We start from the raw sequence: 24,007 nt of genomic DNA, 5'->3' as shown, positions 1-24,007 counted from the left end.
GATGTATATATGTATGTGTGTATATGGTCCACACATAGGCAGATGGGGCTCGTCAGCCTGGGAAGGCAGTCCATCTAGGAGAGGGAAAACTCTGATTTAAAACCTCCACTGCCTTGTGGCCATATCCAGTCATGGGAAAGGCTCCAGGAGTAAACCTCGAGAAAATCCGGAGTCGGAGCCCCTAAGGCAGTTTGTCGTTGTCTACAACCTCGCTCTGGCAGCTCCTGCGACGGCGCTGGTGCCAAACTGTAACGGTCCTGCTGTTCCTTTGGATCGATCAACGACTTGGAGAGGGGGGACGTGCTGCATGGGCAACAACCTGTCCCCCATATGACATCGCCCAGGCTTGCATCCGACCAGGATGCATCACCCATGGTCAGTCATGACCGAGTGGGGCCTACTACTATATATGGTAGACACAAAATGCTGGAGTAACTCAGCGGGACAGGCAGCAACTCTGGAGAGACGGAATGGGTGAAGTTTCAGGTTGAGACCCTTCTTCAGACTGTATATGTATTTGTAGATAGATAGATAGATAGATAGATAGATAGATAGATAGATAGATAGATAGATAGATGTGTGTGTGTGTATATATAGACACACTGAACTTTTCTTTCTCGTATATTATATTGTTTACAGCAGTGGTTCTTAACCTGGGGGTCGTGACCCCTTATGGGGGTCGTTTGGGGCTTTGCCGGGGGTCATGAAGGGAACACAAATAACATATCAATTTGTTGAGCCCATGTTTAGGAACCTAACAAAGGCACATACCACATACAGTGTTTTGTTCGCCAATGCGCGTACTGGTGCCAAAAAGGTTAAGAACCACTGGTTTACAATGTACTATGTTTACATATTCTGTTGTGCTGCTGCAAGTAAGAATGTCATTGTTCTACCTGGGACATGTGACAATAAAACACAGTGACTTTCATACTGTCACTGATACTGACAGGGTCGCACGGTGGCGCAGCTGGTAGAGCTGCTGCTTCACACGCCAGAGACCCTGAGCTCGGGTTCTGTCTGTGTGGAGTTTGCACGTTCCCCCTGCGACCGGGTGGGTTTTCTCCGCGTGCTCTGGTTTCCCTCCCATATCCCAAAGACCTGTGGATTTGTAGGTCAACTGGCCTCTGTAAATTGCCCCAAGTGTGTGGTGAATGGATGTGAATGTGGGATAACATAGAACTAGTGTGCATGGGTGATCAATGGCCGGAATGGGGTCGATGGGCTGAAGGGCATGTCTCCATGCTACACTTTTTTTTTTTTAGAACAACGACTCTTCTTGATTAGTCTGAAGAAGGGTCTCGACCCGAAACGTCACCCATTCCTTCCCTCCAGTGATGCCGCCTGTCCTGCTGAGTTACTCTGGCATTTTGTGTCTCCACTTCTTGATTGCTGAGTAAAGCACAAAGTGCCGGAATAACAGTGGGTCAGACAGCATCTGTGGAGGAATGAGCTGGCGAGGACCCTTCTTCATACTCCATTGATTGCCGTTTGGACCAGCACTTTGAGATTATTTGTCTTTGAATATTTATGAAATTGGTCAAATAACAATGGGGACAATAACTTTCACCTGTTAGTCTGGAGAAGGGTTTCGGCCCGAAACGTCGCCTATTTCCTTCGCTCCATAGATGCTGCCGCACCCGCAGTGTTTCTCCGGCATTTTTGTCTACCTTCACCGTTTACATATGATTTGTATTATATATTACATTATATATTTGTATTATATATTACATTGTATTATATGGAAACATAGAAAATAGGTGCAGGAGTAGGCCATTCGGCCCTTCGAGCCTGCACCGCCATTCAATATGATCATGGCTGATCATCCAACTCAGTATCCCATACCTGCCTTCTCTCCATACCCCCTGATCCCTTTAGCCACAAGGGCCACATCTAACTCCCTCTTAAATATAGCCAATGAACTGGCCTCAACTACCTTCTGTGGCAGAGAGTTCCAGAGATTCACCACTCTCTGTGTGAAAAATGTTTTTCTCATCTCGGTCCTAAAGGATTTCCCCTCTATCCTTAAGCTGTGACCCCTTGTTCTGGACTTCCCCAACATCGGGAACAATCTTCCTGCATCTAGCCTGTCCAACCTTTTAAGAATTTTGTAGGTTTCTATAAGATCCCACCTCAATCTCCTAAATTCTAACGAGTACAAGCCGAGTCTATCCAGTCTTTCTTCATATGAAGGTCCTGACATCCCAGGAATCAGTCTGGTGAACCTTCCCTGTACTCCCTCTATGGCAATAATGTCCTTCCTCAGATTTGGAGACCAAAACTGTACGCAATACTCCAGGTGTGGTCTCACCAAGACATATTACATATGTTTTTCCTGTTAGACTCAACAGTGCATGTGTGAATCTTTTAACTCTCTTTGGTGTCACAGCTCTCGAGGATTGTAAAGAATATTGTGGTCCATCTTGGCAGTTTCAATGTGCGTAAGACATTTGAACAGAATTAGGCCATCAGCCTATTGAGTCGACTCCACCATTCAATTATGGCCAATTAATCTTCCTCTCTCAACCGCATTCTCCTGCCTTCCCCCCCCCCCCCTCCCTCCCGTAACCTTTGACACCCTGACTAACCAAGAACCAATCCATCTCCACTTTAAAAATACCCAAAGACTTGCCCTCCACAGCCGTCTGTGGCAATGAATTCCACAGAATTGTCACCCTCTGGCTAAAGAAATTCCTCCTCATCTCCGGTCGAAAAGTACATCTTTTTTTCCCTGCGGCTTTGCCACCTGGTGCTAGACTCTCAGACTAGTGGAAACATCCTCTCTACATCCACACTTTCCAGGCCTTTATTATAGACAATAGGTGCAGGAGGAGGCCAGCACCGCCATTCAATGTGATCATGGCTGATCATCCCCAATCAGTACCCCGTTCCTGCCTTCTCCCCATATCCCCTGACTCCGTTATTTTTGAAAGTATCCAGAGAACCGGCCTCCACCGCCCTCTGAGGCATAGAATTCCACAGACTAACCACTCTCTGTGAGGAAAAAGTGTTTCCTCGTCTCCGTTCTAAATGGCTTACTCCTTATTCTTAAACTGTGGCCCCTGGTTCTGGACTCCCCCCATCATCGGGAACATGTTTCCTGCCTCTAGCGTGTCCAAATCCTTAACAATCTTATATGTTTCAATGAGATCTCCTCTCATCCTTCTAAACTCCAGAGTGTACAAGCCCAGCTGCTCCATTCTCTCAGCATATGACAGTCCCGCCATCCCGGGAATTAACCTTGTAAACCTACGCTGCACTCCCACAATAGCAAGAATGCCCTTCCTCAAATGAGAGGACCTTTTAGGTGACCAAATTTAGGGGACCAAATTATTCAGTACGTTTCAATGAGTTCCCCCTCTCATTCTTCTAAACTCCAGCAAGCGCCATCAAACGCTCATGATATGCCAACTAATATTATGCCACACACTAGTTTGGTTGGTGTGTTCTAACATTGACAGTATCCATCTTTAAAAGTTGCATTAGGAATAAAAATGACAAAACAAATGGCCCTATATTTCCAGCAACCTTGTTATTTTCAGCCACTGCGGGCTCTTTTAAGTAGCACTGATTTGGTTTCTCTGCCTGAAGAAAATGTTGCGTACAGCAAAGAAATTTGAGAGAGAAATTTGAATCTGTGGAATTCTTTGCCACAGAGGGCTGTGGAGGGCAGGTCAGTGGATATTTTTAAGGCAGAGATAGATAGATTCTTGATTGGTACGGGTGTCAGAGGTCATGGGGAGAAGGCAGGAGAATGGGGTTAGGAGGGAGAGAGATGGATCAGCCATGATTTGATGGCGGAGTTGACTTGATGGGCCGAATGGCCTAATTCTACTCCTATTCTTTATGACCTGTAAAAGGTAATGGACCTGTTTTGAGCAAGGAACTGATGTGTGAAAAGTGAACTTGTGGCATCTGCGGTGATGGGCCTTCAGGAAGTGTGGCAAAGTCCGATTCATTCTTGGTCTTGCTGTAAAAGTATATATGGTTTCTGACCAAACTGTGAACGAAAACACGAGTTGGGAGTTGATGTTACAGTTGTACAAGCCAAGGGAGCGGCTACATTTGGAAAATTGTGTTCCGTTTTGATCACCCTGTTACAGGAAAGATGTTGCTAAACTGGAAAGGGTGCAGCGCAGATTCACGAGGATGTTGCCAGGACTCGAAGGCCTGAGCTATAGGGAGAGGTTGAGCGAGCTAGGCTTTCATTCCTTGGAGCGTAGGAGGATGAGAGGTGAACTGATATAGGTGTGTAAGATCGTGAGAGGAATATACCGGGTAAATGTATTTGACGCAGAGTAGGGGATTTGGGAACCAGAGGTGAGTGGGGAAAGTTAATAGCAACCTGAGAGGTAACTACTTTATACAAAGGATGGTAGAGATACAGAACGAGCTGTGGGAGGATGTAGTTGAGGCAGGTACTATCACAAGATATCAAAAACATTCGGACAAATACGTGGATAATAATAATAATGGATGGGATTTATATAGCGCCTTTCTAATACTCAAGGCGCTTTACATCGCATTATTCATTCACTCCTCAGTCACACTCGGTGGTGGTAAGCTACTTCTGTAGCCACAGCTGCCCTGGGGCAGACTGACGGAAGCGTGGCTGCCAATCTGCGCCTACGGCCCCTCCGACCACCACCAATCACTCACACACATTCACACACAGGCAAAGGTGGGTGAAGTGTCTTGCCCAAGGACACGGACAAGTTTAGGCCAGAACTTCGGCTTCAGCAGCGGCGCAGCGCCGGGGCGCCATCGCGGAGCGGTCGATGCCTTGCCCGGGTCGCCGTGCGGTGGGCTCTGGAGCGCTGAGACTGCCGACTCCCAACATCGCGGAGCTGTCGTTGTGGAGCTTCCAGCTGCCGCAGCGCTGACTGCTGAACACCACGGATCCTGGGATCTCTCGCCGAGATCGCCAGTGTCGGAGCTCCGACCGGCGCGGCCTGTGGACTTCGGGAGCCGCGGTCCCTGGCAGCAAGCGGCCGTTCCAGGCGCTCTAAGCTGCTGAAGAGTGTTCTCCTGACGACGAAGCCCCATCATCCGGCGAGGGCCTGAACATCAGGCTGCCGTTGCGGCGACTCCGGAGGCCTCAATAGGCCCGACCATGGATGAACTAGAGGAAGAGGACTGGACTTTGCTGCCTTCCCTCACAGTGGGAACCATTGTGGGGGGATGTTTTTATGTTTTATGTTCAATTCTTCTATAATGTGGTGTCTTACTTTTATTGGTGTGCTGCAAATGGCAACTCAAATTTCACTACATCAGAAATGGTGTATGTGACAATAAATGTCCTTTGTCCTTTAGAGGGATATGGGCCAAATGCAGGCAAGTGGGACTAGTGTAGATGGGGCATGTTTGCCGGTGTGGGCAAGTTGGGCCGAAGGTATGACGCTTTGAACGCTGTCTAGTTACAGATTATGTTGCAGGAAGGAACTGCAGATGCTGGTTTAAACCGAAGATAGGCACTAAATGCTGGAGTAACTCAGCGGGACAGGCAGCATCCCTGGAGAGATGGAATGGGTGACGTCTCGGGTCGAGTCTGAGGAAGGGTCTCGACCCGAAACGTCACTCATTCCTTCTATCCAGAGATGCTGCCTGTCCGGCTGAGTTAGTCCAGCATTTAGACACATAGAAACATAGAAAATAGGTGCAGGAGTAGGCCATTCGGCCCTTCGAGCCTGCACCGCCATTCGATATGATCATGGCTGATCATCCAACTCAGTATCCCATCCCTGCCTTCTCTCCATACCCCCTGATCCCTTTAGCCACAAGGGCCACATCTAACTCCCTCTTAAATATAGCCAATGAACTGGCCTCAACTAACTTCTGTGGCAGAGAATACCACAGATTCACCACTCTCTGTGTAAAAAATGATATTCTCATCTCGGTCCTAAAAGATTTCCCTCTTATCCTTAAACTGTGACCCCTTGTTCTGGACTTCCCCAACATCGGGAATAATCTTCCTGCATCTAGCCTGTCCAGCACCTTAAGAATTTTGTAAGTTTCTATAAGATCCCCCCTCAATCTTCTAAATTCTAGCGAGTACAAGCCGAGTCTATCCAGTCTTTCTTCATATGAAAGTCCTGCCATCCCAGGAATCAGTCTGGTGAACCTTCTCTGTACTCCCTTGGTGTCTATCTTTAGTTCCAGATTATGTTCCAGTTAACTTTTGCTTCTGTTCCTGTGTAAATGAAACATTTTGGAGGAGGGGGGAGAAATAATGACGACTCGTTTTTTTCGAAGAAACTACATAAGCACGAGGGAGAAAAATAGTTGTTGATAAGTTCCCAGACGATTATGAGGAGACTCGTATGAAGTACATTTGCTACCATCAGCCAGTTTTTCTAAACGGACTATTTGTTTAAGAAAGAACTGCAGATGCTGGAAAAATCGAAGGTAGACAAAAAAACTGGAGACACTCAGTGGGTGAGGCAGCATCTATGGAGCGAAGGAATAGGCGACGTTTCGGGTCGTCCCGAAACGTCGCCTATTCCTTCGCTCCACAGATGCTGCCTCACGTGCTAAATGGACTATGTCAGTGCGACTGGTTCTGTGTTCTGCTTTAAAATTCATTGCCCCATTTGTTTGGCTTAACAGGAGAGTGCAAACAAGCAAATCTTATTTCAATGAAAACCTGCAGTTATTGTGGCAAATTTAGTGAGACATTTCAAAGGGCTACTTGCTTCAGGACACTTGGTGAAATCTGAAGCAGATTTTTTTTTTTAAGTTCACAAGCATTTGCCACAAAGATGGTTTGGATAAGGTTGCCAGCCCAAAGCCCAGCCCAGCCTATAGATGCTGCCTGTGTTACCATTTAACCATATAACAATTACGGCACGGAAACAGGCCATCTCGACCCTTCTAGTCCGTGCCGAACACGTATTCTCCCCTAGTCCCATATACCTGCGCTCAGACCATAACCCTCCATTCCTTTCCCATCCATATAACTATCCAATTTATTTTTAAATGAAAAAAACTAACCTGCCTCCACCACTTCCACTGGAAGCTCATTCCACACAGCTACCACTCTCTGAGTAAAGAAGTTCCCCCTCATGTTACCCCTAAACTTCTGTCCCTTAATTCTCAATAAACTTCTGTCCCTTAATTCTCAAGTCATGTCCCCTTGTTTGAATCTTCCCTACTCTCAGTGGGAAAAGCTTATCCACGTCAATGATCCACGTTACCCCAGCATTTTGTGTCTATCTTCGGTGTAAACCAGAATCTGCACTTCCTCCCCGCACAAAACATTACCTGTTTATCCCTTCCACAGATGCTGCCTGTCCTGCTGAGTTCCTCCGATCACAAGAGGTTGTAGGTTTACAAGGTTAATTCCCGGGATGGCGGGACTGTCATATGCTGAGAGAATGGAGTAGCTGGGCTTGTACACTCTGTAGTTTAGAAGGATGAGAGGAGATCTCATTGAAACATATAAGATTGTTAAGGGTTTGGACACACTAGAGGCAGGAAACATGTTCCCTATGTTGGGGGAGTCCAGAACCAGGGGCCACAGTTTAAGAATAAGGAGTAAGCCATTTAGAACGGAGACGAGGAAACACTTTTTCTCACAGAGAGTGGTGAGTCTGTGGAATTCTCTGCCTCAGAGGGCGGTGGAGGCGGGTTCTCTGGATGCTTTCAAGAGAGCTAGATAGGGCTCTTAAAAATAGCGGAGTCAGGGGATATGGGGAGAAGGCAGGAACGGGGTACTGATTGGGGATGATCAGCCATGATCACTTCGAATGGCGGTGCTGGCTCGAAGGGCCGAATGGCCTACTCCTGCACCTATTGTCTATTGTCTATTGTGTTTTGCCCGAGATTCCAGCATCTGCGGTTCCTTGTGCCTTGATGACAAGAGTTATCGGCGGTAGAGTTGATCCTGACCCGGGTTTGATCCTGACCTTGGGTGCTGTCTGTACGGAGTTTGCACGTTCTCCCCGTGACTGCGTGCGTTTCCTCCGGCTCCTCCGGTTTCCTCCCACATCACGGAGACATGCGGGGTTGAAGGTTAAAGTGGCTTCTGTAAATTGTCCCTCGGCTGCAGGACCGCACTAATGTACGGGGATCGCTGGTTGGCGAGGGCATGGCGGGCCGAAGGGCCTGTTTCCATGCTGTGTCTCTAAACTAAACTAAACTAAACTAAACTAAAAGCATTCTTTCTTTGAATTCTACGCAGGTTCTTAACAGGTATTCGTCAACACCCCTCATCCCCATCCCTCCTGCTCCTATCATTCCCGTGCTCCCTCAGCCGTTTGTACATTCCACTAGTATGCGTGACTGCATCCGTTTACGAGGCCTACCATACGCTGCCACGATTGAGGACATTCTGGAGTTCCTGGGTGACTTTACGTATGATATCCGACCTCAAGGAGTGCACATGGTGTTAAATCTACAGGTAAATCTAATTCTCTCATCAATCTCTAATATAGAGTCATTCTGCCTCTCACTGTCTCTCTCTCGCTCTCTCTGTCAATTCAATTTCAATTTTAAAACTTTATTGGCATGATAAAATACATCGTTATATTGCCAAAGTATAAAACATGACATACATATTTAAAATGCATAAATACAAATACAAGTATACAGTGCATGGATAGATATGTCCCTGTACATAAACTCGCAATAGATCTATAGCCCCTTATTGATTGCTACACGTTCTTGCCGCTGTAAACAGTACAACACAATAGCAAGTTGAATGGCGGTGCTGGCTCGAAGGGTCGAATAGACTACTCCTGCACCTATTGTCTATTGTCTATTGTCTATTGTCTCTGTCCCTCTCTGTCCCTCTGTCCCTCTCGCTTTCTCTCTCTCTCTCTGATTATCTTGCGAATGTGGCAGAGCAAAAATGACCCAAATTATTTTAAATATATGATTACATGGGAGATTTTTAAACATCTACTGGCACAGAGGTGCAGCGGCAGAGACTCGAGCTCGATCCCAACTACGGGTGCTGCCTGTGCGGAGTTTGCACGTTGTCCCTGTGACCGTGTGGGTTTCCTCCGCATGCTTGGTTTCCTCCCACACACCAAAAACGTCCAGGTTTGTAGGTTAATTGGCTTTGTATAAGTGTAAAGTGTGTGTGGGATTGTGTTAGTGTGTGGGGGTGATCGCTGGTCACTTCAGACTTGGTCGGGTCGAGACCCTTCTTCAGAAACGTCGCCTATCCACGTTCTCCAAGGATGCTGTCTGGTTGTAGGTTAATTGGTGTGTATAAATTGTGTCTAGTGTGTAGGATGGAGCTAGTGTATGGCTGATCGCTGGTCCTCGCTAACTTGGTGGGCTGAAGGGCCTGTTTCCACGCTGCATCTCTAAACTAAACTAAAAGATTTAAAAGAGTGGAGGATGACAGTAAATCCTTCTCCGCGGAGAGCACACAGAGAGTCACTTTGCTGTGATGCTGAGAACCATATTCGTCACCGCCGGCCACGATGGCGCGGAGGTAGAGTCGCTGCCTTACAGCACTTGCAGCGCCGGAGACCGGGGTTCGATCCCGAATACAAGGGCCGTCTGTACGGAGTTTGTACCTTCTCCCCGTGACCGCGTGGGTTTTCTCCGAGATCTTCGGTTTCCTCCCACACTCCAAAGACGTACAGGTTTGTAGGTTAATTGGCTTGGTGCATGTGTGAATTGTCCCTAGTGTGTGTAGGATAGTGTTGATGTGCGGGTGATCGCTGGTCGGTGCGGACTCGGTGGGCTGAAGTGCCTGTTTCCGCGCTGTATCTCTAAACTAAACTATATTCTGTTCTCTGTATCTTCCCCTTTGCTCTACCTATTATAGTTGAGTCTGACTTGGTTGTACTAATACACAGCATCATCTGATCGGATTGGAGAGCAGCACAACAAAGCTTTTAGCGTGGCAATAGTAAACTGAAACTTAATTTGGATTTCCTCATTTGTACGGCATGTGCTAATTTGACTTAATTAATTCTACACAGATGGTAATTGCTTTAAAAATGTTCCTTTCTCCAACATGCACTGTTCTGATAGAGATGTTACATATATTCAAATTGGTACGTAATCTGTGGCCAATCATGCAAATATATTCATACGACAAATAACAACAAGCAGAGCATTTATATGCAAATAACATCCACAATTCACAGGTGTGCAAAGTAAATGGATTTGATATCAGATCTGAATGGTATCTTACAGTCACTGACATTAAATATGTACTTAACAATCCAACATTAGCAATGGCCTATCATTCGGTGATCATGCTTCGAGCCAGCATTTGCAGTGCTGGCTCAAAGGGCCGAATGGCCTGCTCCTGCACCTATTGTCTATTCACAGGATAAGAGTTTTCTGCAGGAGCTTCCCCATTTACAACCAGATGACAACGGAGGCAGGAAGTAAAAATACACGTACCGCAATTAACTGGTAGAGCAAAGTTCTTGTACACTTTTAAATACGCTTTATATTAAAATTCTATGAGAAAATACATCGGAAAAGGGAATGCTTTCCAACCCTTGATAAACGATTTCACAAGCGAAAATGAATGTGTACACATTCCATATGTGCATACTGTATGTATATGTGTGTCTACATTTGTATGTGGGTGGGGAAGCTTGTGTGGTCCTGAGATCCTGAGAGCGATGCCGTCTGGAGCTATGCTCCTGGTAGGGCCACCCATGGCGGTAAGGTCAAGGGGGAAGTCTCTGACAAAGAGCAATCCAACCAAGACCTCAACGGTGGAACAGGTGGAGGACGATGGCTGACCTTAGTGGAGCGTCACGACGGCTGGGAAGGCGGATGAAGGCTGCAGCAGAAAAGGGTCTCAGGTCGTCTTGGACTCCATGCCACTGGATCCTGACCCAGATCTGTCAAGGACCGTGGGGTGGCTGTCTGTGCACCAGTCTCCCCACGTTAAACAAAGTCACGCACAGGCGTCCTCCATGAGGGGACAGTCATACTGGTTTAGAGTGACCGCCGAGGTAACTATTAAAGGTCTGATCTTGGATGTGTATTTATTTGTGTGTGTGTGATGTTCGTGTGCGATTTTACTTCGGAGTCACGTGAGTGACTACGTGAAGAACCCGCTCAGCGCGCATGCGCGGCATTAACGCCAGCAGTGCAACAGCGGCTGCAGCGGGAGTTAGGCGCTCCCGCTACAGAATGAACCGGACCGTCAGGTGAGTACCCTGAGGTCGGGTTTCTTTTACAGGTGAGCCTTTTTCTGCCTGTGTTTTACAGGCAGAGAAAAAGGCTCTGGAACAAAACTGTCCCCCGTTCAAGGAGGAAAGTTCTTCTGTCGGGGAGGGGGGCAGCAACAGGCGGTAGGAGCGTTTACCCGGTGTTCCGCTATTCCCCGACACCGTGCCGAGCCCAGCCCGCTAGTACCTGAGCAGCGGGCTGGATGCATAGCCACCCAAAGAGGCATCCGGCAGGTGTTCCCGATTTGGGACGGGACGTCTCTCCACCCGCACGGGAGGAGAGAGAGCCGCCTGAGCCGCTGGAGCGGCTCTCGGAGCAGGTGCCTGCGAGACGCGCTGCTTGAGGGGCGCTCTCGCTTCTACAAGGCACAAAAGCTCTAGAAGAATCTGTCCCCCGCTCGACTCCAACGGAGGAGCGTTCCATTGCAGGGGGGGCAGTAACAGGCGGTAGGAACAATTACCGGGCGCTCCGCTATCCCCATCACCGCGCCGAGCCCAGTCCCGCTAGTGCCTGAGCTGCAGGCTGGATGTTTAGCCATCCGAAGAGGCATCTGGCCGGTGGCTTCCGACTTGTCGGAGGGGACGTCTCTCCACCCGCATGGGAGAGAGACAGCCGCCTGAGCCGCTGGAGCGGCTCCTGGAGCAGGAGCTCCTGCGAGACACGCTACGTGAGGGGCAGTCTCGCTGGAGGGTTCAGGCATACCCTCCACAGTGCCTAGGCACTGCCCATCGCTTCCTCCTTAGTGTGGTTAGCTTTGGGGTGACCAGTGGCTGGGCTGGTCATGAAGAGGGGTCATTGGCTGAACAACATCGGGAGTATGCTTGAGGTACAGGATCAGGAAGAGCTGCTGGGTGTGGCCGCTATGTGGCTCCACCACTAGCGAGATGGCTTTTCAGTCTCAACTGATGGCCAGCTTACTACCTGTTCTTTTCAAAAATCTCCAAGACAGGTAGTCATGAGGCGTTGGATTTCATCACGCTTCCCCTAAATTGCATTTACTCAAAGTGGCCACCATTATTGGAGGGTACATTGAGCATAGCGTTAAAAAAGCCAAAATATCAAAAAATGAATTTGATATCCCTGACGTCGGCTATCATTTTCGCATGCTCTTCCAGAGGGTCATTGTAGTATGGCAAAACACCTGAACTACTGTTCGCAGTGCTCCGCAACTTCTCAGGAAGTTACAAAACCTACCCTCAAAGAACGCCGACCTCACAACCAAAACTGGACGAAGTGTCCAAAATATCGGCGCAAGAGGGCAGGGTCTGGAATGAGCACCACACGTAAACCAGTCAGCAGTACCTCTAACGCGCCCACCAGGAAGGTCCACCTCATGGTACTGGTGAAAGCTTGGGGCCTGCATGCCAATCCCGTAAGCCTTTCAGGCCAAGGCCCAGGGCAGGCCCCATGGAAAATGCGCCACCCCCCAACACCACCACCACGTCAGACAACGTGCAAGACTCGTTGGACCGGCAGGAAACAGAAGAATACCCATAACCATGGAGGTAGGTGGGTCTGGTTCCTACCAACATATAGAAAATAGGGGCTTAATACTAACAGGGGGGAGATTACACCTGTTTTAAGAAGCACGGGAGTCTATCACAAGTGATCAGTATATACTCAATGGCTTTAGTGGATACAAAATACAATTCATGCTAGAAAAATTGCCACCAGTTCAACATTTACCCCAGAGGGTATTTTCCCTCTCCGTTAAAGAAACGAGAGGGACAAGCTGTACTGGTGAGACTAATTACAAAGGGTATCATGGGAAACATAAACCCTTGGAATAAACCCAAAAAGATGGTGGATGTCGCATCATCATTGACTTAACTTCACTAAATATGGTTGTTAAGTATATACATTTCAAAATGGAAACGGTTGTTACTGCCAAACAACTAATTTCCAAAGGATACTTCATGGCAAGCATTGATCTTAAAGATGTTTACTATTTTAGTACCATTCACAAGGATCATCGCAGATACCTGAAATTTACCTGGATGGGGCAGCTATGGCAATTTAAAGCATTACCCAATGGGAAAATAGGCAAGACCATGGAATTGACTATGTTAGCTGTATCGGCTACCAAACAGTTATTCGAAACCCTGGGATTGTCTTACATCCAGATAAATCTAAGTTGAAGCCATCCACAATCATGGACTACTTGGGCTTCACAATTAATTCAGTCTACAACAAGTAGTAGATGGACTAACCCAGAATCATCGTTACCACTTACACTGGGCATTAATTATCTACAGATGTTGGGTGACTTTTATGGGTTAAAAGCATATGCACAAATATGCTTCACTTGCATGTACGGTTACAAATAGATAATACTACGGTGGTGGCCTACATTAACCATATGGGCGGCATAAAATCGGTATCATGCGACAAGTTGGTCAACACAATTTGGCAATGGTGTGTCGAAAGACATATTTGGCTATCAGCAACTTACCTGCCAGGTAAGCTAAATACAGTGGCAGACACCAGGTCACGTAAATTTAATGACAACATCGAATGGATGTTAAACCCCAAAAAATTTGCAAATGTTATCAAGCAATATGGCACGCCAGATATCGATTTATTTGCATCAAGGCTAAATCACCAGGTACCTATGTATGTCGCCTGGGAACCAGACCCTGAGGCAGCAGCGGTAGATGCGTTCGCGCTGGATTGGGGAAATTCTTCTTCTATGCATTTCCTCCCTTCTGCCTCATCAGTTGGGGACTACGCACAATACAAATGGACTCTGCTTCAGGTATTTTGATAGCACCCGACTGGCCTACACAGCCATGGTTCCCAAAACTCCATGACATGGTTGTTGAAACTCCGATGGTATCCCCAGTGACCCAGAGTTATTAACACCCAGTGTCAGGCACAAGCCACCGGTGCCATGAAAATCAAACTCCTGGGTTGCAGATTCTGCACAAGCCACTTCTGGGACTGGGATTATCAGAACAAACCATCGACACCATGTCAACATCCCTCCGAACATCCACTAAAAAACAGCACTTGTCCAGCATCAAAAAATGGGAGAAGTACTGCTTGGATAAAGGGACCACCTACTCAACCGCTACAGTTACCAACGTACTGGAATTCCTGGCGAACCTTCACCACGATGAAGGACTCAGCTACAGAGCCATCAACACAGCTAGAATTGCCATGCCTGTCTATTTAAAACCAGCTCCAGGACAACAGGCCATGGGGTCCCACCCGCTGGTGGTCAAACTAATGAAGGGTATTTACAACTCTAACCCCCTAGACCAAGGTACACCCATACATGGGATGTCAGTGTGGTCCTGACATACCTCAGGGGATGGCCACCAGCCAGACCCCTTAACCTGGAACAATCTATGCTCAAAACACTCTTGTTGATGGCACTTGTATCTGCACAGAGGGTCCAGTCACTACACCTATTGCGACTGGACAACATGATCACAGCTCCAGACCAGATCTGTCGTTATCCAGTGACTGATCAAACAGAGCAGACCAGGAACACCTAATCCAGTCGTGGAATTCCGGGCTTACCCACCAGAACCACGGTTATGTGCCATGACCCACCTACTATCCTACAAAGTCACAACCAAAATATTTGAGGGAGATGAAAAGCCTTGTGGGTCAGTCATAAAAAACCTTATGGTCGGGTGACGAGCCAAACCATTGCGAGTGGCTCACGCAGGTGCTAAAAACTGCTGGGATAAACGCTAACATGTACAAATTTTATTCCACCAGGGCAGCATCCACGTCGACGGCTAAAAGAATGGACATGCCTATAGACCACATCCTGGCTACAGCAGGATGGTGGGGGGAAAGACCGTTCAGAAATTTTATAATAAGCCGTTGGCAAAACCTGTTTTATTTGCAGTAAAGATTTACGGACTGCAAATATTTAATTTAAGCCCAGGGGAGCAATTTAATTTCTTTGTTGTTATTGTTAAAAAATACCATTGTGTTTTTCTACAAACAGATTCATTGGTTGATTACGATAACACTTCCTCCCTCAAAAACTTCGGCAGTGAGTGAAATAAAACTGTTACACGGTTTGAAATCACAGAGCTTTGAAGTCTTCACGTAGTCACTCACGTGACTCCGAAGTAAAATAGTAAGATTAAACGAGAACTTACCAGTTTGAAGTTTGATCTGTATTTTATGAGGAGTTACGATGAGGGATTACGTGCCCTCCGCTCCCACCCTCATGTTATGGGTCAAACTGATAAACTGATGTCTCCTTTTCTTTACTATGTTTACTTCAATAACTGTGTCTATCTGTGATTCCACACCGCTGCTTGGAAGTATGCCGCGCATGCGCGCTGAGCGGGTTCTTCACGTAATCCATCATCGTACCTCCTCATAAAATACAGATCAAACTTCAAACTGGTAAGTTCTCGTTTAATCTTACTATTCTTATGTTCTCGAAAAAACGACGCGTTAACGGTGACATTTTTACATATTCTGATAGAGATTTATGCCGTGAAGTCAAAAAATCACCTTATCTGAAAATGTCATGCATTATTTATAACCATTTAACCATATACCAATTACAGCACGGAAAAAGGCCATCTCGGCCCTACAAGTCCGTGTCGAACACTTATTTTCCCCTAGTCCCATCTACCTGCACTCAGACCATAACCCTCCATTCCTTTCCCGTCCATATACCTATCCAATTTATTGTTAAATGATAAAATCGAACCTGCCTCTAACATTTCCACTGGAAGCTCATTCCACACAGCTACACAGATCATTCCACACAGCTACACAGATCATTCCACACAGCTACACAGATCATTCCACACAGCTACACAGATCATTCCACACAGCTACACAGCTCATTCCACACAGCTACACAGCTCATTCCACACAGCTACACAGATCATTCCACACAGCTACACAGATCATTCCACACAGCTACACAGATCATTCCACACAGCTACACAGATCATTCCACACAGCTACACAGATCATTCCACACAGCTACACAGATCATTCCACACAGCTACACAGATCATTCCACACAGCTACACAGATCATTCCACACAGCTACACAGATCATTCCACACAGCTACACAGATCATTCCACACAGCTACACAGCTCATTCCACACAGCTACACAGATCATTCCACACAGCTACACAGATCATTCCACACAGCTACACAGATCATTCCACACAGCTACACAGCTCATTCCACACAGCTACACAGATCATTCCACACAGCTACACAGATCATTCCACACAGCTACACAGATCATTCCACACAGCTACACAGATCATTCCACACAGCTACACAGATCATTCCACACAGCTACACAGATCATTCCACACAGCTTCCACACAGCTTTCTCGAGTTGTTAATCAAAATGTTCAAAAATCTCGAAAAACGTGGGGGGAAAAAAACTGACTTTCACTTATTCCCTATGCTTAGCCCTGCTCCCAACATTGTTGCTATCCAAATACACTGAGTCCTGCTAGCCCTGGCAAGTGCAAATGCATTTGTTTTAAAGTTGAAAAATGAGTGAGGCTGGAAAAGCAAAATGAGCTGCCCCAGCGCAGTTGTCAGCTACGGGTGAGTGGTGGAATATTGCGTTGGGGAACGGGTTGTGTTAGGGGACCAGGCCTCCCGCCTGACAGGGACCCACCGGGTCCCACTTGGTCTAGTGTGTATATGCATGGATATATGTATGTATATATATATGTGTGTATATGTATATATGTGTATATATGTTTATATGTGTATATAGGTGTGTGTGTGTATGTGTGTGTGTATATATATGTGTGTGTGTGTATATATATGTGTGTGTGTGTATATATATGTATATGTGTGTGTATATATATGTGTGTGTGTGTATATATATGTATGTGTGTATATATGTATATGTATGTGTGTGTGTGTATATATATGTGTGTGTGTATATATATGTGTGTGTGTATATATGTATATGTGTGTGTGTATATATATATATCGTACAGTGTGTACACACACACACACACACGTACAGTGTGTGTGTGTGTATATATATATATATATATACATACACACACACACATACATAAATACACACATATATGCATGATACAGTGTGTGTGTACACGCAGACACATAAATACATACATATACATATAAATATATACATATAATACACATCGGGGATAGGCATTTGGCAGAACCACCTCTGTTTTGAAACGCCTAGCTTCTCCCTGCACACTAGCTCTCTGTTCCTTTCCACGAACGGCCCCTCCTTTTGCCTGCATTGTTCCGGTAAATGGCAACTGTGAGGAGCAGGAGCTTTTGATTCTGTAGCTCACACCTTGTTCCAACCTCGCCACATTTGGAAGTTTCCGCCTTCACGAATTGCGCACACACCCTTAAAATTGGATAATTGATGGGTTTTAGGTGTCGGAATGACACCAGCAGCAAAATACATAATAGTCAAACAATTTGGCAACAGAACCACTTGAGTAATCATCTGCCCCAATCATTATCAAGGGTTGGAAAGCGTTCCCTTCTCCGATGTATTCTGTTATAGATTTTTTAAATAAAGTGTTTTTAGAAGTGTACAAGAACTTTGCTCTACTGGTTAATGAAGGCATGTGTATTTTTACTTCCTGCCTCTGTTGTTATCTGTGTAGGAAGGAACTGCAGATGCTGGTTTAAACCGAAGATAGACACAAAAAGCTGGAGTAACTCAGCGGGACAGGCAGCACCTCTGGAGAGAAGGAATGGGTGACGGTTCGGGAGGTCTCGAAGCGAAACGTCACCCATTCCTTCTCGCCAGAGATGCTGCCTGTCCCGCTGAGGTACTCCAGCTTTTTGTGTCTATCTTCCGTTGTGATCTGGTTGTAAATGGGGAAGCTCCTCGGGAAGACTGGTATCCTGCTCCACGTACATATCTCTCAAGGCTCTATCTTTGTCCCCTTTTGGGTTTCTCATCCACATCCTGTGGAGGCCTCAGTTTGGTTTATTGTCATTGCCACAGAAGGCCCAGAACGCCAAGTCAATGGAATGTAAGGCCAAGTCAACGTAAAAAGGAGGCCCTTGACTTGTAAGGATGTCGGGGGTTATAGGGAGAAGGCAGGAGAATGGGGTTGAGAGGGAAAGCTGGATCAGCCGTGATTGAATGGCGGAGTAGACTCGATGGGCCGAATGGCCTAATTCTGCTCTTACAACTTGTGAACTTATGTCACGTGCTCCGAGGTACAGTGAAAGGTTTTAGTTGCGTGCTCACTGGCCAGTGGAAAGACTATACATGATTACAATCACGACCTCCACAATGTACAGGTAAAGGATAAAGGGAATAATGTTTAGTGCAAGGTAAAGTCCGATTAAAGATAGTCCGAGGGTCTCCAATGAGGCAGATAGTAGCTCAGAAACGCTCTCCAGTTGTGAATAGGATGGTTCAGCTGTCTGATATACATAGAAACATAGAAAATAGGTGCAGGAGTAGGCCATTCGGCCCTTCGAGCCTGCACCACCATTCAATATGATCATGGCTGATCATCCAACTCAGTATCCCGTACCTGCCTTCTCTCCATACCACCTGATACCTTTAGCCACAAGGGCCACATCTAACTCCTTCTTAAATATAGCCAATGAACTGGCCTCAACTACCTTCTGTGGCAGAGAATTCCAGAGATTCGTCACTCTCTGTGTGGAAAATGTTTTTCTCATCTCGGTCCTAAAAGACTTCCCCCTTACCCTTATACAGTGTGGATGAAACTGTCCCAGAATCTGGAGGTGTGCGTTTTCACACTGTGCCTCTTGGCTGATGGGAAAGGGGAGAAGAGAGAGTGGCTGGGGTGAGACTGGTCCTTGATTATGTTGTTGGCCTTTGGAAAGGGTGCAGAATGATACCTGGATTAGTGGGCATGAATTGCAGGGAGAGGCTGGATTGTTTTCACTGGAACGCCGGAGGTTGTGGGGAGACCTGGTAGACATACATAAAATTATCAAATGCATAAATAGGGCAGACAGTCAGAATCTTTTTCCCAGGATGAAAAAAAATCAAATACTGGAGGGCACAGCTTTAAGGTGAGAGGGGCGAAGTGTAAAAGAGATGTGCGGATTATGGTTGAAATAAATTTGTTAGCGGCATTTAAGAGAGTTTAGTGGAGGAAGAAGAAGAAGGGTCTCGACCCGAATCGTCGCCCATTCCTTCTCTCCAGTGATGCTGCCTGTCCCGCTGAGTTACTCCAGCATTTTGTGTCTCCCTTAGTGTAGGAAGGAACTGTTTAAACCAAAGATAGACACAAAATGCTGGAGTAGCTCAGCGGGACAGACATCATCTCTGGAGAGAAGGGATGGGTGACGTTTCGGGCCGAGACCCTTCTTCAGACTGAAGTCGGGGGAGGGGGAGGTACAGAGATAAGGAAGTGTAAGGTGTGAAAGCTGGACAAAGGGGATGCAGATCAAGGAACATGTAAAATCGGTCACTGTCAGCTGGGAGAAGGTAAGAACAAAGCAAACAGAGTCGGAGAGAAGGAGGAATCACACGGGGGAGCAGCGAGAGAGGATGGTGCTGGACTCTCGTCGGGGAGAGGAGGAAGACTCTTCAAAGTAGACATACCTTGAGGAGATTCCACAGTGGAGCAGACGAAATGTGTAGGAAGGAACTGCAGATGCTGGTTTCAATCGAAGATAGACACAAGAAGCTGGCGTAACTTTTAGGATGGGCATTTGGATGTGGAGGGATATGGGTTAGGAGCAGGTGATGGTCTTGACATGTTCAGCACAGACATTGTGGGCCGAAGGGCCTGTTCTTGTGCTGTTCTATGTTCTATGCTGTTGCTTGATAATGTGCTTGAAAATGCAACCTTGATTCTTGTGCGTACATTAATGTCCATACATTGCCACTGTACCCCACATCCAATACTAGATGAGCAGAAGTTTAGACTTTAGAGATGACTGTCCGTCAGCCCACCGAATCCGCGCAGGCCAGCGATCACCCCGTAGAGTAGCACTATCCTAGGGACACGAGGGACAATTTACAACTTACCCGATTAAGCCAATTAACCTACAAACCTGCACGTCTTTGGAATGTGGGAGAAAACCGGAGCAACCTGGAGAACAAACGGACCTGGTGGGCCGAAGGGCCTGTTCCCCCACCGTATCTCTAAACTAAACTAAACCGCAAAGAGACACAACGTGCTGGCATAACTCAGCATGTCAGGCAGCATCTCTGGAGACAAACGATAGGTGATGTCTTGGGTGGGACGCTTTTGTTTCTACAGGAACTGCAGATGTTGTTTGTTACACAAACTGCTGGAGTAACTCAGCAGGTCAGGCGGTATCTCGGAACATCACGGATATGTGGTGACTTTTCGGGTTGGGATGACTTCAGGTTGAAGAAGGGACTCGACCCGAAACGTCACATATCCATGCTCTCCAGAGATGCTGCCTGACCTGCTGAGTTATGCCAGCACATTATGTCCTTTTATAAAACAATGGGAGGCACAGTTAATTCCCGGGATGTCGGGACTGTCATATGCTGAGAGAATGGAGCAGCTGGGCTTGTACACTCTGGAGTTTAGAAGTATGAGAGGGGATCTTATTGAAACATATAAGATTATTAAGGGTTTGGATACGCTAGAGGCAGGAAACATGTTCCTGATGTTGGGGGAGTCCAGAACCAGGGGCCACAGTTTAAGAATAAGGAGTAAGCCATTTAGAACGGAGACGAGGAAACACTTTTTCTCACAGAGAGTGGTGAATCTGTGGAATTCTCTACCTCAGAGGGCGGTGGAGGCGGGTTCTCTGGATGCTTTCAAGAGAGAGCTAGATAGGGCTCTTAAAGATAGCGGATTCAGGGGATATGGGGAGAAGGCAGGAACGGGGTACTGATTGGGGATGATCAGCCATGAATGGCGGTGCTGGCTCGAAGGGGCCGAATGGCCTATTCGTGCACCTATTGTCTATTGATAAGATAGATGATCAGAACCTTTTTCCAAGACTAGAGCACAGCTTCAAGGTGAGAGCAGTAACGTTTAAAGGAGATGTGCGGGCAAGATCTTTTATACGCAGAGGGTAATTGGTGCCTGAAACACGCTGACAGGAGAGGTGGGGGAGGATAGATATGATAGTGGTGTTTAAGAGGCTTCCAGATAGGCGCCTGATCTGAAACATCATCTATCCATGCTCTCCAGAGATGCTGCCTGGCCCGCTGAGTTACTCCAGCACTTTATGTCTTTTTTAGATAGGCACCTTGATAAACGGGGAATGGAAAGATATTCACTGGATGCTTTCATGAGAGAGTTGGATAAATGTAGTCTGAAGAAGGGTCTCGAAAAACATCGCCCATTTCTTCTCTCCAGATTTGCTGCCTGTCCCACTGAGCTATTCCAGCTTTTAGAAACATAGAAACATAGAAACATAGAAATTAGGTGCAGGAGTAGGCCATTCGGCCCTTCGAGCCTGCACCGCCATTCAATATGATCATGGCTGATCATCCAACTCAGTATCCTGTACCTGCCTTCTCTCCATACCCTTTGATCCCCTTAGCCACAAGGGCCACATCTAACTCCCTCTTAAATATAGCCAATGAACTGGCCTTGACTACCCTCTGTGGCAGGGAGTTCCAGAGATTCACCACTCTCTGTGTGAAAAAAAGTTCTTCTCATCTCGGTTTTAAAGGATTTCCCCCTTATCCTTAAGCTGTGACCCCTTGTCCTGGACTTCCCCAACATCGGGAGCAATCTTCCTGCATCTAGCCTGTCCAACCCCTTAAGAATTTTGTAAGTTTCTATAAGATCCCCTCTCAATCTCCTAAATTCTAGAGAGTATAAACCAAGTCTATCCAGTCTTTGTTCATAAGACAGTCCTGACATCCCAGGAATCAGTCTGGTGAACCTTCTCTGCACTCCCTCTATGGCAATAATGTCCTTCCTCAGATTTGGAGACCAAAACTGTAAGCAATACTCCAGGTGTGGTCTCACCAAGACCCTGTACAACTGCAGTAGAACCTCCCTGCTCCTATACTCAAATCCTTTTGCTATGAAAGCTAACATACCATTCGCTTTCTTCACTGCCTGCTGCACCTGCATGCCTACTTTCAATGACTGGTGTACCATGACACCCAGGTCTCGCTGCATCTCCCCTTTTCCTAGTCGGCCACCATTTAGATAATAGTCTGCTTTCCTGTTTTTGCCACCAAAATGGATAACCTCACATTTATCCACATTATACTGCATCTGCCAAACATTTGCCCACTCACCCAGCCTATCCAAGTCACCTTGCAGTCTCCTAGCATCCTCCTCACAGCTAACACTGCCCCCCAGCTTAGTGTCATCCGCAAACTTGGAGATATTGCCTTCAATTCCCTCATCCAGATCATTAATATATATTGTAAATAGCTGGGGTCCCAGCACTGAGCCTTGCGGTACCCCACTAGTCACTGCCTGCCATTGTGAAAAGGACCCGTTTACTCCTACTCTTTGCTTCCTGTTTGCCAGCCAGTTCTCTATCCACATCAATACTGAACCCCCAATGCCGTGTGCTTTAAGTTTGTAAACTAATCTCTTATGTGGGACCTTGTCGAAAGCCTTCTGGAAGTCCAGATACACCACATCCACTGGTTCTCCCCTATCCACGCTACTAGTTACATCCTCGAAAAATTCTATAAGATTCGTCAGACATGATTTACCTTTTGTAAATCCATGCTGACTTTGTCCAATGATTTCACCACTTTCCAAATGTGCTGCTATCCCATCTTTAATAACTGACTCTAGCAGTTTCCCCACTACCGATGTTAGACTAACTGGTCTGTAATTCCCCGTTTTCTCTCTCCCTCCCTTCTTAAAAAGTGGGGTTACGTTTGCTACCCGCCAATCCTCAGGAACTACTCCAGAATCTAAAGAGTTTTGAAAGATTATTACTAATGCATCCACTATTTCTGGAGCTACTTCCTTAAGTACTCTGGGATGCAGCCTATCTGGCCCTGGGGATTTATCGGCCTTTAATCCATTTAATTTACCCAACACCACTTCCCGGCTAACCTGGATTTCACTCAATTCCTCCAACTCCTTTGACCCGCGGTCCCCTGCTATTTCCGGCAGATTATTTATGTCTTCCTTAGTGAAGACGGAACCAAAGTAGTTATTCAATTGGTCCGCCATATCCTTGTTCCCCATGATCAACTCACCCGTTTCTGACTGCAAGGGACCTACATTTGTTTTAACTAATCTCTTTCTTTTCACATATCTATAAAAACTTTTGCAGTCAGTTTTTATGTTCCCTGCCAGTTTTCTTTCATAATCTATTTTTCCTTTCCTAATTAAGCCCTTTGTCCTCCTCTGCTGGTCTCTGAATTTCTCCCAGTCCTCCGGTATGCTGCTTTTTCTGGCTAATTTGTACGCATCATCCTTCGCTTTGATACTATCCCTGATTTCCCTTGTTATCCACGGATGCACTACCTTCCCTGATTTATTCTTTTGCCAAACTGGGATGAACAATTTTTGTAGTTCATCCATGCAGTCTTTAAATGTCTTCCATTGCATATCCACCGTCAACCCTTTTAGAATTAATTGCCAGTCAATCTTGGCCAATTCACGTCTCATACCCTCAAAGTTACCTTTCTTTAAGTTCAGAACCATTGTTTCTGAATTAACAATGTCACTCTCCATCCTAATGAAGAACTCAACCATATTATGGTCACTCTTGCCCAAGGGGGCACGTACAACAAGACTGCTAACTAACCCTTCCTCATTACTCAATACCCAGTCTAAAATAGCCTGCTCTCTCGTTGGTTCCTCTACATGTTGATTTAGATAACTATCCCGCATACATTCCAAAAATCCTCTTCCTCAGCACCCCTGCCAATTTGATTCACCCAATCTATATGTAGATTGAAGTCACCCATTATAACGGT

The 24,007-nt window shown here is 46.4% G+C and overlaps 1 protein-coding gene across 6 annotated transcripts in view; it reads left to right on the top strand.

Moving 5' to 3' along the window:
* The window catches only part of esrp1 (epithelial splicing regulatory protein 1), a 105,148-nt gene that overhangs the window by 27,124 nt on the left and 54,017 nt on the right, over positions 1-24,007 (top strand). For all 6 annotated transcript variants that reach the window (XM_033020087.1, XM_033020086.1, XM_033020089.1 and 3 more), the window contains one exon: positions 8,180-8,398. In XM_033020087.1, coding sequence (XP_032875978.1) covers positions 8,180-8,398 — 219 coding nt within the window. The remainder of the gene's footprint in view (positions 1-8,179; positions 8,399-24,007) is intronic.

This window comes from Amblyraja radiata, chromosome 4 (assembly GCF_010909765.2).
Source record: "Amblyraja radiata isolate CabotCenter1 chromosome 4, sAmbRad1.1.pri, whole genome shotgun sequence".
In the NCBI taxonomy this organism is placed as follows: Eukaryota; Metazoa; Chordata; class Chondrichthyes; order Rajiformes; family Rajidae; genus Amblyraja; species Amblyraja radiata.
The sequence above is the reverse complement of the archived record's forward strand: the minus strand, read 5'-3'. Positions and strand labels throughout refer to the sequence as shown.